Genomic DNA, 12,161 nt, shown 5'->3' with positions numbered 1-12,161 from the left:
TTAGCAGTTTTCTCCAAAACTGACCCCAAATCTTTCTGTTGACGACTATTCACAAAACCGATGCTACCTTTTCTTGTGGTATGCAACTGGAGGCGAATCTTGTGGAAACGTTAGCTGTGCCTTCTCTCTTTAAAAGACATTGTGAACTCCTTCCTTAAGAGCAGCAACCTGCCTTTCAAAGGAATCCTTTCTCATAGCCTTACGGATGTGTATGCTGTGTCCCAGATTCTAACGAGTTTTCTACACTAAAGCAGTCAGATATGAAAGTTAATTGAACTAAGGTTTTAATTGCTTATGCCTATACTACCTTGACAGTCAGTCTCTTACAATCAACAATAAGAGTTTCCTTTTTCAAGGGCCGGTTTATTCAATGTGTATAATGGGGCAGTTTTCACACTTAGAGTGATACAACGTCAGTGGTTTTATACCAAGAACTTTAGACAGTTGTGTGAAGCAGTAAGCACTATTCTTATTTGACTTTATCTAAAGCACTGTTGTTTTCACCTCTGAGTGCACTGAAGTCTCCACAACTGAAAAAAGTACATAGAGCCTTGACACAAATTATGGAATAAGGATGTGATAAAATATTACATTTATTAGATTTATTCAGCAGCAGCATTTTCCAGTTGTCTTTTCTAATCAAAGTACATTACAAAGTAATTACAAGCATTCTAATTAGAAATAGTATATATTTTGAGAACTCAGATATAAACCAATCAAATAGCAGAAGTCTCAACGATTTTAACTTTAGGAATCTTTAAATTATATGAGTAGCTAAACAGGAATGCTGAATAACATGTTCCTGCAGTGGTACTCAGAGTTTCTTCAAATGGTTCATTTTGTGGAAACTACTTGGCTAATTAATAGAAAAGCTAATAAGATGTACAGTATATTCTGATGGAAGGTTATAGTAATAACCAGATAGCTACAAAGACTGCATTAGTAGAAATTGTTTCCCTTTCTATTAATGTTCACCTCAGGAAATAAATAGTCAATAAAATTAAATTTTCACATTAAAAAACCTGAATAATTTCTTAAATGAACCAATATCTTTTGTATTTTCCTGTTTGGAAATAAGCTGTTACAGAAATCTAGCTACTTCATTTAACAGTACAAATTACCTCCAGAGACTCCAGCCAAGAACAGAGCTATCCTATTGATGAGCAGGAGAAAATCTCATTAAATAAAATACTCATGGCACTAAAATCTAAATATATCAGATCTTTTTAAGAACACTATTAATGGAATGGTGTTAATTGGAACCTAGAGGAAGAGTATGTGTCTTATGGATTGAGAGGAAATTATTTTATCTCAAGCAGTTAAAGTATTGTAAGAACAACATTTTGCACAGGTAACTATTCAGCATAATGATGTTGCATTGACTCTTCCATCTTTTGTTTAACACAAGATAAAGAGACACCCATTTTTATGTACAGTAGTACATAAAATAGGTGGTAAAGATGCCCAGAGCACCAGTAGAAGTTTTAAAAGGTGCTGTTATAAATATAAACTCTAAAGATCCTGTAAATCAGTAATGTTCCTATGTTCACCTTGTTTGGTTGGTTGTTTTTTTTTAGTTTAAGCATTTATATAATGAATTTATCCCTAAAGACATGACCAATTCCATACAGATTTCTACTAGCAACATCATCGAACAAGATAATCTTTCAAAAATTTACAAGTGTACAATATATTTATAACATTACTTTCAGACAGCTTCAGTGCAAAGATATACATATAGTACATCATGATAATTGTTCATAAAAATAGAAATTGGCATTTGTCAAAAAACAAGGCATAGTTTCAACATACATCTCCAGCCACTGGCTAAGAGATGTATATATTTTTATAAAGCATTTGAATGTGAACCTTACTCTTCTGTTTATAAAAAATATATGTGCAAATGGATGTGTCTAATTTTCCCTAACTCAGTTACCTAGTTATACCACAGAGTCCTCTTTAACAAGATTGGCAGTGTCTTTAAATGTATCCTCTGTTGCTGTATAAGATAATGGTTGGTCTCTCTTCAGGGTAATCTTGGGAGGCAGTGAAGGAGAAGGGGTAGGGACATTTTCTGTGTCCTGTTGCTGTTCCTTTTCCATCTGAAACAACAATCATAAAATGTAAGTTTACATTCTAATGTACAAAACATCCAACCTTAACTTTCAGAAATGTTAAATAAATACCCAAGTATTTTGCTAAAATCTAGTGTCATGGTATAAGTTATTTCCGCAAATCACTGCCTGTAACAAAATTAAATGCTAATTTCACCTCAGATGCTACAGCTCAGTTAATACACTACTGTAAACTTACAGCTGAGTTAATACACTACTGTAAACTTACTCCACACTGGAACTTCTATTTTAATGCTCAATGTCAGGAGTAGCTTGATATGTCTATGAATGTAGATAACATTGGCACTATTTGTAAATAGCACTGGGGAAAGGAATCCCTGGCTTCCTGAACACTCACTCTCATCTTGATCAAGCAATAGAAACCTAAACCTTCTTCACAAAGGCAGCTAGCTTTAGTCTGGTGACTGTGGGACTGAGGTTCATAAGTCATTCAGGCTAACTGGAAATGTTAAACTGTAAGATGAAAAGGGCTGGAATTACTGGCTCAAGTCAGCAGAACTCCAAACCTTCATACCCAGGGGAGAATTCCTCCAGCACACATACCACCCGCTGGCACACCATCTTAAAAGAACTGTCTCATCCAACTGTATGGATGAAAAAAACAGGCCTGGTATAGAAACAGGGCTGCAGTATGCCAACCTGTTGAATTCTTGTGCAGTGCTGAAGCCAGCACTGAGAGGGCAGAAAAAGACACTTCACTCCTACTGCAGGACAATGGCCTCTCACTTGCACTGAGCCCCTGAGCTGTACCGGAATGAACCATAAGATGAAACCAGCACCTGAGATCCCGGAGCAGGCTGCAGTGCTTGGGCTGGGAGAGCACAGCCATGGGCAATGCAGCTGTGCTGCCTGAGCTGGATGCCTGCAGAACAACCTCATTCTGCACCAGACTTTGTAACTTTCCTCAAAACCACTTCTGTCCTACTGTGACCTGGGCTGGAATTCCTGTGCCGCTTCACTTAGCAGCAGAATCTACCTATTATCTTTAGCTTATGAGAGCAAGAACAAAGTCCAGCAGTACATTAGCTGAAAAATAGAATTATACAATATTAAGCAATACCTCTGCATATATTGGGTTTTCAAAATTAGTGTTTTGCTTCGTTTTTCTCTTGAAGAAACTCCACTTTGATTCCTGAAACATAAAAATATTAGAACTTTATACATTTTTCTTACAACTTCTCTGGAAACTGACGTCACTGTTGTTGGATTTCACTTGCCCTGACTGCTAACTCTGTGATTTCAGCCAGATGTTCTTACATTACCATGTTGCAATTCTATGCATGAGACCCCACTTTCTTTTCTGCTAGATAACCAGTTATGGTTACTGCACCTAAAGTAATATTCATGAGGCTAGGGCAGAAGGCAATAAAAGTGAGTAAATTAATTCATGGAAACCTATCATTCCAGTCAAATAGGTCAAAGAGGATAAAACTGGTCTTGAAAACAACACAAGAGAAATTACTGAGGGATATGAAACTACTACAACAGGTTGACAGAGCTGTCATTTCAAAGCTCAGAGGTGCTTTTTAGTGCACAATGTATGAAAATAGTCCTGTAAACAAGCCACCATCAGCTTATTCATCTTAAAACATAAAAATGTATCTTCCATGAATTACAAATAATCTAGATGAGGCAATACTTTGATCTTGATTGTTAAAATGTCCTGCAAGAACATATAGAACAAATGTCTTAAATGTCCTTGCTAGAACTTTTAAATATAGATAATACTATAAATAAACATGAAAAAAAAAAAGAAAAAGATGACAGTACACTGACTAAATGTCTTTTTCAATTTTCCATATCAAACCCCCCTGGATTTTTACTATTTTAAACAAAAATGTATTTTTTCTTGGGTTTTCTTTTCATATTTCATAGGAGAGGGGGAAAAACATATAAAAAAACCACTCTGCTGCTTCCATCAAGGTATAATTCATAGGGGATTTACAAATAATTGTTAAAAGTCCAAAATAAAGCCTTAGTTATAATAATTTTTGCTGGAGAGCAATGACAATTTACAGCAGTTACATTACAATTTTCAGACTAGTATCTGCCCTCAAAATGAAGCACAACTCTCTGTTCCAATCTATTCACTTCAAAATAACTGAGTGAGCCAGGAAGAAGGGATTTAATCCAAACAGATTCTCACTGTGTGCTGTGGGCAATTCTGTGCTTGCACTGCTTTTCTCTTACCAAACTGTTTCTGACCAGCTCTTGTAAATCTTGTAAATATGGTCCAGTTTGTTGGACTTGATGCAGATTATGTGCCAAGTCCATGGCATGATTTAAAGATAATATTAAAGCTATATTGCAGCTTCCCTAACAATTCAAAATTTTCCTGATTTGGAGCACAAACAAGGCAACCTTAGAGCATTTCTGTGTCTACCTGAGGTGCATCCGTACTCGGAGGGGGTTCCTTCGGACTAGCAGATATCACAGAGGCATACACAGGATTTTCAAAATTTTCATTTTCCTCACTACTAGCTGCCGCTACCTGTAGAAGAATGAAAAATCAACATTCTTCAAAGAAGAAAAGAGGGTCATAAAGGAAAATGAAAGGTGAAAGTGAAGCCTAAGTTTCTCTTACATGTGTTGGCCGAACAACTGTAACTGCACTGGCTGTGCTGGCTCCACCATCTCTGGTTGCATACATTGGATTTTCAAATGTGATAGGCTGTTTCCCTGACTCCACAGCAAAGTTTTCATTCTATGAAGGAAAAAAAAAACCACCACCACCACCACAGCAACAAAAACAACAACCTACCATGCAATAAACGCCTCCATATTCCTAGGAATTAATTTATAGTCCAGTTCTTCATCTCAGGGAAGAATGCATGTTTACTTTCACATAGGCTTAGACAAAAATCTAGCATCCGTTAAAATCATAACGTTAGTTTACCATCCATTATTTTAGTCCCTGACTTGGCAGCCTGGTCTATTGAGTGTTCCAATATAACCCATTTCCCAGCTGGACAGAAAAAAGCCACATTTCAATAATTGACTCAAATTATTTTATGATGAGGAAAGATGACTCACAAATCATACCTTCAACAGGAAAGAGATAACAAAGGAAGTATAATCTCAAAATAAAAATTTCATTTTAGAGACTTCAAAATGACATACAAATTAATAAGCACTGTCTTAAACATAAAATTCATTCATTTTGTCCCAGCAGGGAGAATACTGTATTTTTTGAGACAAAGCAGTAAGTGTATCCCCTTAGTTATAACATATGAGTTATGTCAGAAATAAAATGTTTCACAGCTTTTAGAATATCTCGTATTACAAATCAATGCTTTGCCCATGCATGAAGACCACTGTGTGGACAGCAGCTGCTTCATGCATATTGTGTCAAATCCTAAGCTGCAGCTACAGTGCTCGCAGCAGGTAGGCAAAGGTGCTGAGTTAGGTATTTCTTAATTTCACAGCCGCGTAAGGATAGTCATCCAGGGCTAGCCAGCTAAAGCATCAACAAGTAGAAGGGTAATGAAAGCAAAACCTCACCCAGACTCATCACTTGCCCTGCTCCCTGTCACAGCTCCATCACAGGAATAGTGAGGAATTATGAGAATAGTACATCAGCTTGTTCTTTAAACCTGCCTCATTTCTACAAACCACTGCTTCACGCCATAAGGACTCACTCTTTATGCTACAAGAGTATAGCTCTTTACCACACAGGGAACTCTTGTGAGCTCCCTCAAATTAGTCTAGCTTCGCTAAGAACAGCCGCACTGGAAAATATCCCTCTAACATCTACTCATGCATTTGTGATGTTAAAATTTTAGGAGGCACAACCCACTGTTCTTCGCGGCCGTAAACCAAACTCTTTGAATTCTTTCCCAGTGAACTGCACAACTTTTTGTTTGCAGTCTGAATACATAGGGAGAATTACTGCCACTCAAGCAGAAATAGCCTGTATCCAGACCTGTTATTAGTAATGTAAAACCCGCATCAGTTGGACTGCAGTATGTCAATATTAGGCCAGAAAATGGAAAGTACCATAACGGTTTTCATGCATGAAAAAGATTTGAGGTAATATTCAAGCCTAAAGCTATTTTCCCAGTCTTTACTGAAATGTTCGTATGGTTGTTTCATTACACGAGCTGCTTAGTTTTAACGAGTTTCTTCATCTAGAAAAAGGTCATATACATATATTATCAGCTTATCTTCACTAGCTGTTTCATTTCATATTCATTTACTGTCAAGTCTGTAATTTAACCTTAAAAGTTTAGGGAGTTTCCATTGTAGACTTTGCAGCAAGTGCTTATGATTCAAACACGCCTGTGATCTGTTTCCTAAAAGTAAAAATCTTTTTGTACATTGTATTGCTTGTGGTAAACAGGGGAACATTTTTTCCGTGGAAAAACTATACAATATAGGAAACACAGGAGGTGCTATTTCTCAGATGTGCACAACAAAACATGGATGAAGTAGAGCTATACTATATGATGTCCCCAAAACAATTAAACATGATTTGTTTAAACTTACTAAAATAAGAAACAGTCTAAGTTTATAATTAGTTGTGCAAAGTAGTATATCCTGTGGCTAGGCCTGAGTTTTATCTCTGAAGTTTATAACATACAGTCTGGATTTCAAAACCACACATTTTAACCTGCTCTACAGAACACAAAGGCTCTCAAAAAAAATCGTTGTTACGATATTTTCATTTGCCTATTAATTCCCTCTATATTCCATGAAGAGGCTGAAATAGTAAAGGGGGTAATTGAATTAATTTCTACCATATAAATCTTGAAAAAATCACATTATTTTGAAGAACAGCCTGCATTTGACCTTGCCTTCAATTCGCAAAAATCTACTTCAGGAAATTATCAATGTTGGCTTCTTTTTCTAGAACACATTTATCATTTTGCTATCTTTTTTACATAAAAGACTTCCCTCTATCAGCTAAAAATGGCATTAAAAAAAACAAAATTAAAAAAAAGTCTTTCAGAACTAAACCTTACCATTTGCATTGCTCTGTCTATAGCAGAGTCACCTCCAAAGCCAGATACTCCTATGTCCATACTCACATCTGCTCCAGATCGGAAAGTTACCCCATTGCCATTTTCAGTAGATTTTACAAGACTGCTTAAACTAAAAAAAAAAAAAAAAAAGAACAGATTATACAGAAAGAGAGTTTATAAAACAGATTCTTCTAGTTGTTCCTCTAAGCATAATTATCACTTGGAATTTTTGCTGGCTATAAGCAAGCTAGTGAGGGCACCAGCAGTAGTATTCCTGCATTAGTTCATCTTTATGTGTGCTCGTGTAGACATCAAAGGAACTCAATGAATTACAGTTCCCCCAAATCTATCCACATTTTGACTACTCTTACTTCAGTGTTGATTTACAGACAAATGCATGAATCCACTCTGTTATTCAAATTCATTGAAATTTATTTTTAAAAAATGCAGCTGAAACAGCATACAAATTTGCAGATGTAATTCCAACAGCACCTATAGTAAAGATATTTATGCATGCAAATCACGAAGATACCTACAGAGTACTGTTTCCATATAAGCAAATCTTCAATCTGTGTATAGATTCATGGCAACCACAAGTACACGTTAGATTTGCATGAGAAATATTAGAAATGGGCTGAAAGAACACTGGTCAGGCTCTAAATAATAGGAGCAGTGAAAGATAGGAGTGAGTAGCCAAATGCCGGACCTTCCACACAGAACTCTGAGCATACAACTCTTCAAAAACATGATTCTTTCTACAAATCCACTGTAGAGTTAACCTTTGAGTTCATTTTGACAAATTTGCCTAACTTGAAGGAAGATGGGATTACTGAAATAATCTTTCCATTTATGTGCCCTCGTTGGAGCTGGCTTGTGCTAAAACTCTTGCTTACAGCTGGTGTGTTGGGCACACACTTTACCAGTTGGCACTGTAGGCATCAGCTGATTCAATTTCAAAAAACGTCAATCTTAGCTATAATTCCTGTACATGGACAAGTCCCATGTTAAGCATAACGGCTAAGCTATAGTTTACCTTAACTCTGCAGTAAAGGTATAAATTAACAGATTAAAGAGGGATTAAGTGATGGCAGCACTAAGACACATTCATGGCAGAAATGAAAACTATGAATCAAGTCTCACAGACAAAAAAACGACATCTCCATTTCACATGGCCTCATAACTTACACAAGAAGTATTGTTGAACAGTAAATTTCTAGCTGATGCATTAAAATTTCTACTTGTTCACTACCTGATGATGCAGAAAAATTCCATTCAAGAATCATAGAATGGTTAGGGCTGGAAGGGACCTTCAAAGGTCATCTAGTCCAACCCCCCTGCAAGGAACAGGGATATCTCCAACTAGATCAGGTTGCTCAGGGCCTCGTCCAACCCGGCCTTGAACGTCTCCAGGGATGGAGCATCCACCACCTCTCTGGGCAACCTGTTCCAGTGTTCTACAACTCTCATGGTAAAAAATTTTTTCCTAATATCCAATCTGAATCTACCTCCCTCTATTTTAAAACCATTACCCCTTGTCCTATCACAACAGGCCCTCCTGAACAGCCTCTCCCCATCTTTCTTGTAGGCCCCCTTGAGGTACTGGAAGACCGCTATAAGGTCACCCCGGAGCCTCCTCTTCTCCAGGCTGAACAGCCCCAACTCTTTCAGCCTGTCCTCATAGGAAAGGTGCTCCAGCCCTCTTATCATCTTCATGGCCCTCCTCTGGACCCTCTCCAACTGGTCCATGTCCTTCTTATGTTGGGGGCTCCAGAACTGGACGCAGTACTCCAGGTGAGGTCATTCCCAAGTGACAGGGAATTTCAGTAAGCAGCTTGGAGATCTCTTAAAAAACTTTTGTCTGGCAGGATTGATCTGCCCAAAAATTTTGCCCCAATTTAACCACAGCAAGTCATAGACAAATGTTATTCAGAGTAACCCTCCAGTGAGGAAGCAATTATAGCTACGTCCACATTACTGATAATAATAATTTAATTATACTGATTTAAGAGTGACTGCTGTGAAACTGGTGCAAAGACAATGAACATGCAGCCTTATGTCTTTAAAACCATACAATTTGCTTAAAGCTAAAAAAATTTAGAAGCATCACATCTGACATCTTTTTAAAAAAATTTACTTAAATGATTACAAATATTTTTTCTTCATCTTCCTTTGATTTCAGACATCAAATATTTTTGAATGATATTCCATAAACCTGATTTTCACTGAACAGCATGACTGTCAGGAAAGCAGGAACCTACAAAAAGCCCACATTTCTCAGCCACCGGAAACAGACAAAAGTTCTCTACACATGCCCATATATTTTTGAACAGATTAATACAGTATTGCAGATGAGCTCAGCCTTTCAATGTTAAAGAGATCTCATTGCCCAAATCATCTTCTGACAAAGTTTTATGAAAAAATAAAACATATGTAACCATGGTCTTTTGTACCTTTTTGAACTGAATATCCAGTTCCAGATCTGGTAAACAGTCTTCTACATTGCTCATATTTAAAGCTAATTTAGAATGCAGTAGAGTTTTACAGTAGCCCTTTGTTACAAAATAATTATAAGCTATGATATTGCTTGGAATCAAAAATCTGCTGGAATTGCTGCAACACTGCACTTTCCGTATTCCAATAGAATGGGTACATCGCAAACAAACGGAATGTTTCAGAAATATTAAGGAATAAACATACATTTTCAGTGCACTCACCTCCCAGCTATGAAAGCCTTCAAAACATACCTTGGTAGTTTGGGAAGCGCTGGTAGAAGGGAGCCTGTGCGTCTGTAGTTAAAAAAGCCTCCAACCGCTAGCACTCCAATTATGATGATTAGTATGACTGTCAGCAACACTGCCACGGCTGCTGTCAAACACAGAAGAATAAGCAAACATTCAAGCAAGCATAGTTCAGTGTAAAACAGACCCCAGAGAATTACAAGCTTTGACCCTGAACAGGTATCATAGTGAGGTATTACATACTCCTCAGCTCAAAATATCAAGTGTAATATATACTTGAAGCTTACTTGTTCCAGGAGGCACTCCCTTTGACAATCCTATTTCACAATAATTCCCAGTGTAGCCATAAGAACACCTGTAAATGTAAGGACAGTTGAGTGAATGGCTTTTTTATTAAGTCTAGGATTTCAGCTTTGTTATTATATTCTGTAATGTTTATCTACATGCCATAGATTTTAACTCCATGCTCATTAATTCCATATTTCATTGACTGTAAAGATAATATGTCTGCTATCTTCATAGAATTAGAAATGGAAATAAAAAGTGCTGAGTCAGAAACTAGTTACTGAAGTAAAAAGATTTGGTTTCAGCAGAGCATTAGTGGCACCTACTGGCTGTTCCAAGCTACATTTACTGAGCATCATTGTTATAATTTTTGGTAAAGCCTTTTACTAGAATCTTCAGAGGTCTGTCTTTCTGGTTTTTTTGGGTTTGTTTTGTTTTCCAGACTGATGCATTTACATTGCTTATTTGCTGCTATTCTTATGTATATATGCATTTTTCTCTGATGGTTACAAACATGCTGCTTCAGATGTACGACATCTTCTGAAGCATTTCTAACACATTTCAAAGAGTTTAATTGTTTTGTGAAAACAAATCAACACAGTCTGACCCAGGACTACTCTAACAACATACTGACTTACTTGCACTTCGGAAGACCACTTTCATCTATATAGCACGTTCCTCCATACATGCACCTGCATGCTGGTGGCATTGTAGGAGGCGATTCAATAGCTGCAAAATTTGAAAACCACATATGTGTTATCAAGACAGCTTCAACAAAAGAAATACTACCATAAAGCATTTTATTTATCTCTGCAGAACTCAAGTATGCAAACTCACAGGCTACTTTTCAGAAGCTTTGCTTTCAATAGTGCATGTGTTTGTGTCTCTTAAATTTTTCTGAACTTCTAGCTTACTTTATTGAAGTAAAACCTGTTCTCAGAGAATAACTTACTCAGTAAAAGTAGGCATAGACAACTCAAAAGCTGCATGTCACATCGCCTTCTTTAGCCTGTGCAATGCAGCCCACCACCACCTTTCAAACCTCTCCATTCAGAAAGCAGCAATACGTTATCTCCTTTGCCCAGACTCTTCCATCCAACCAACTGGAATTTGCACAGAGAGGGCCAAACTGCGATGCGCTTACTGATGAAGAAAAGCAGTGGATGGAAATGCACATACAGGAGGCCCCTCTAAACTCTCATACATGCGGACAGTGAGAATGAGAGAGAAATCCAAAGCCCTCAGCTTTCTGTCAGTACAGAGCACAGGCTGACGCCTCGGCACAAGGTAGCGCAGAAGCCAGTTCTTCATCGTGACCATGTCTGAGCTGCACTCCAGAAGCCCTGAGGCGCCCAAGTGGCAGTGCTGTCTGAGCTGGCCCAAACACAGAGCTTCAAAGGTTCTGATGTTATTCTAATGCTAAGTCAAGTGAAGAAAAAGTGAAATTTCTTGAAGTTTTATTAGCCTTCAGTAAGAGCTCAGGATATGCTGTCAGAAAAGTCTAGTTCACTGGAAAAGCTCTGATCTTAGACATCATTATAGGCTACAAATTAAGGATGGACCTTGACAATCTATCTTACGCTGATAAGTTAGATCATAATACCTTTGTCATAAAATTTTCATCAGCCAGCAGTAGAGGAAGTCTGTTGCTACAATGTGTCTTACAGCTAAAACTCCCTTCAAGTAAATGAGATACAAAAAGGGAAAATGAAGAGGTCTTAACAGGCTGTGTTTCTCAGTAGCTGCAATGTGGTAACGGACCAAATCAATGTATACACAAAAGCTACGTTTGGTCAGTATGTCAGTTATCAGAGCCACAGTTCACTGGCTAAAAAGCTTCCTTAAAATCAAAGTCAAAACTGAAGTTCAAAAAATGGAGACAGTACTGTATATCCTATTTGCTGACTCCTCCGTTTCCTCAAAATAAAGTCAAGCACAATTATCTTAATTCCTGGAAATTTTATGTAAATCAGTTTCAGCAAAGAAAGTGGCCTCAGAACAGTAAACAGAAAATAGCAAATGCAATCAGCAGTGTTACTGAT

At 37.4% G+C, this 12,161-nt stretch overlaps 1 protein-coding gene across 3 annotated transcripts in view; it reads right to left on the bottom strand.

Moving 5' to 3' along the window:
* Window positions 1-1,940: 1,940 nt before the first annotated feature.
* Window positions 1,941-12,161, bottom strand: part of LRP2 (LDL receptor related protein 2) — a 131,113-nt gene continuing 120,892 nt past the window's right edge. For all 3 annotated transcript variants that reach the window (XM_086616024.1, XM_086616025.1, XM_086616026.1), the window contains 8 exons: window positions 10,758-10,848; window positions 10,122-10,189; window positions 9,841-9,961; window positions 7,097-7,226; window positions 4,720-4,839; window positions 4,519-4,626; window positions 3,196-3,267; window positions 1,941-2,102 (listed from right to left, as the gene is read on the bottom strand). In XM_086616024.1, the coding sequence (XP_086472150.1) occupies window positions 1,941-2,102; window positions 3,196-3,267; window positions 4,519-4,626; window positions 4,720-4,839; window positions 7,097-7,226; window positions 9,841-9,961; window positions 10,122-10,189; window positions 10,758-10,848 (872 nt within the window). The remainder of the gene's footprint in view (window positions 2,103-3,195; window positions 3,268-4,518; window positions 4,627-4,719; window positions 4,840-7,096; window positions 7,227-9,840; window positions 9,962-10,121; window positions 10,190-10,757; window positions 10,849-12,161) is intronic.

This window comes from Tauraco erythrolophus, chromosome 8 (genome assembly GCF_009769465.1).
Source record: "Tauraco erythrolophus isolate bTauEry1 chromosome 8, bTauEry1.pri, whole genome shotgun sequence".
NCBI lineage: Eukaryota > Metazoa > Chordata > Aves > Musophagiformes > Musophagidae > Tauraco > Tauraco erythrolophus.
The sequence above is the reverse complement of the archived record's forward strand: the minus strand, read 5'-3'. Positions and strand labels throughout refer to the sequence as shown.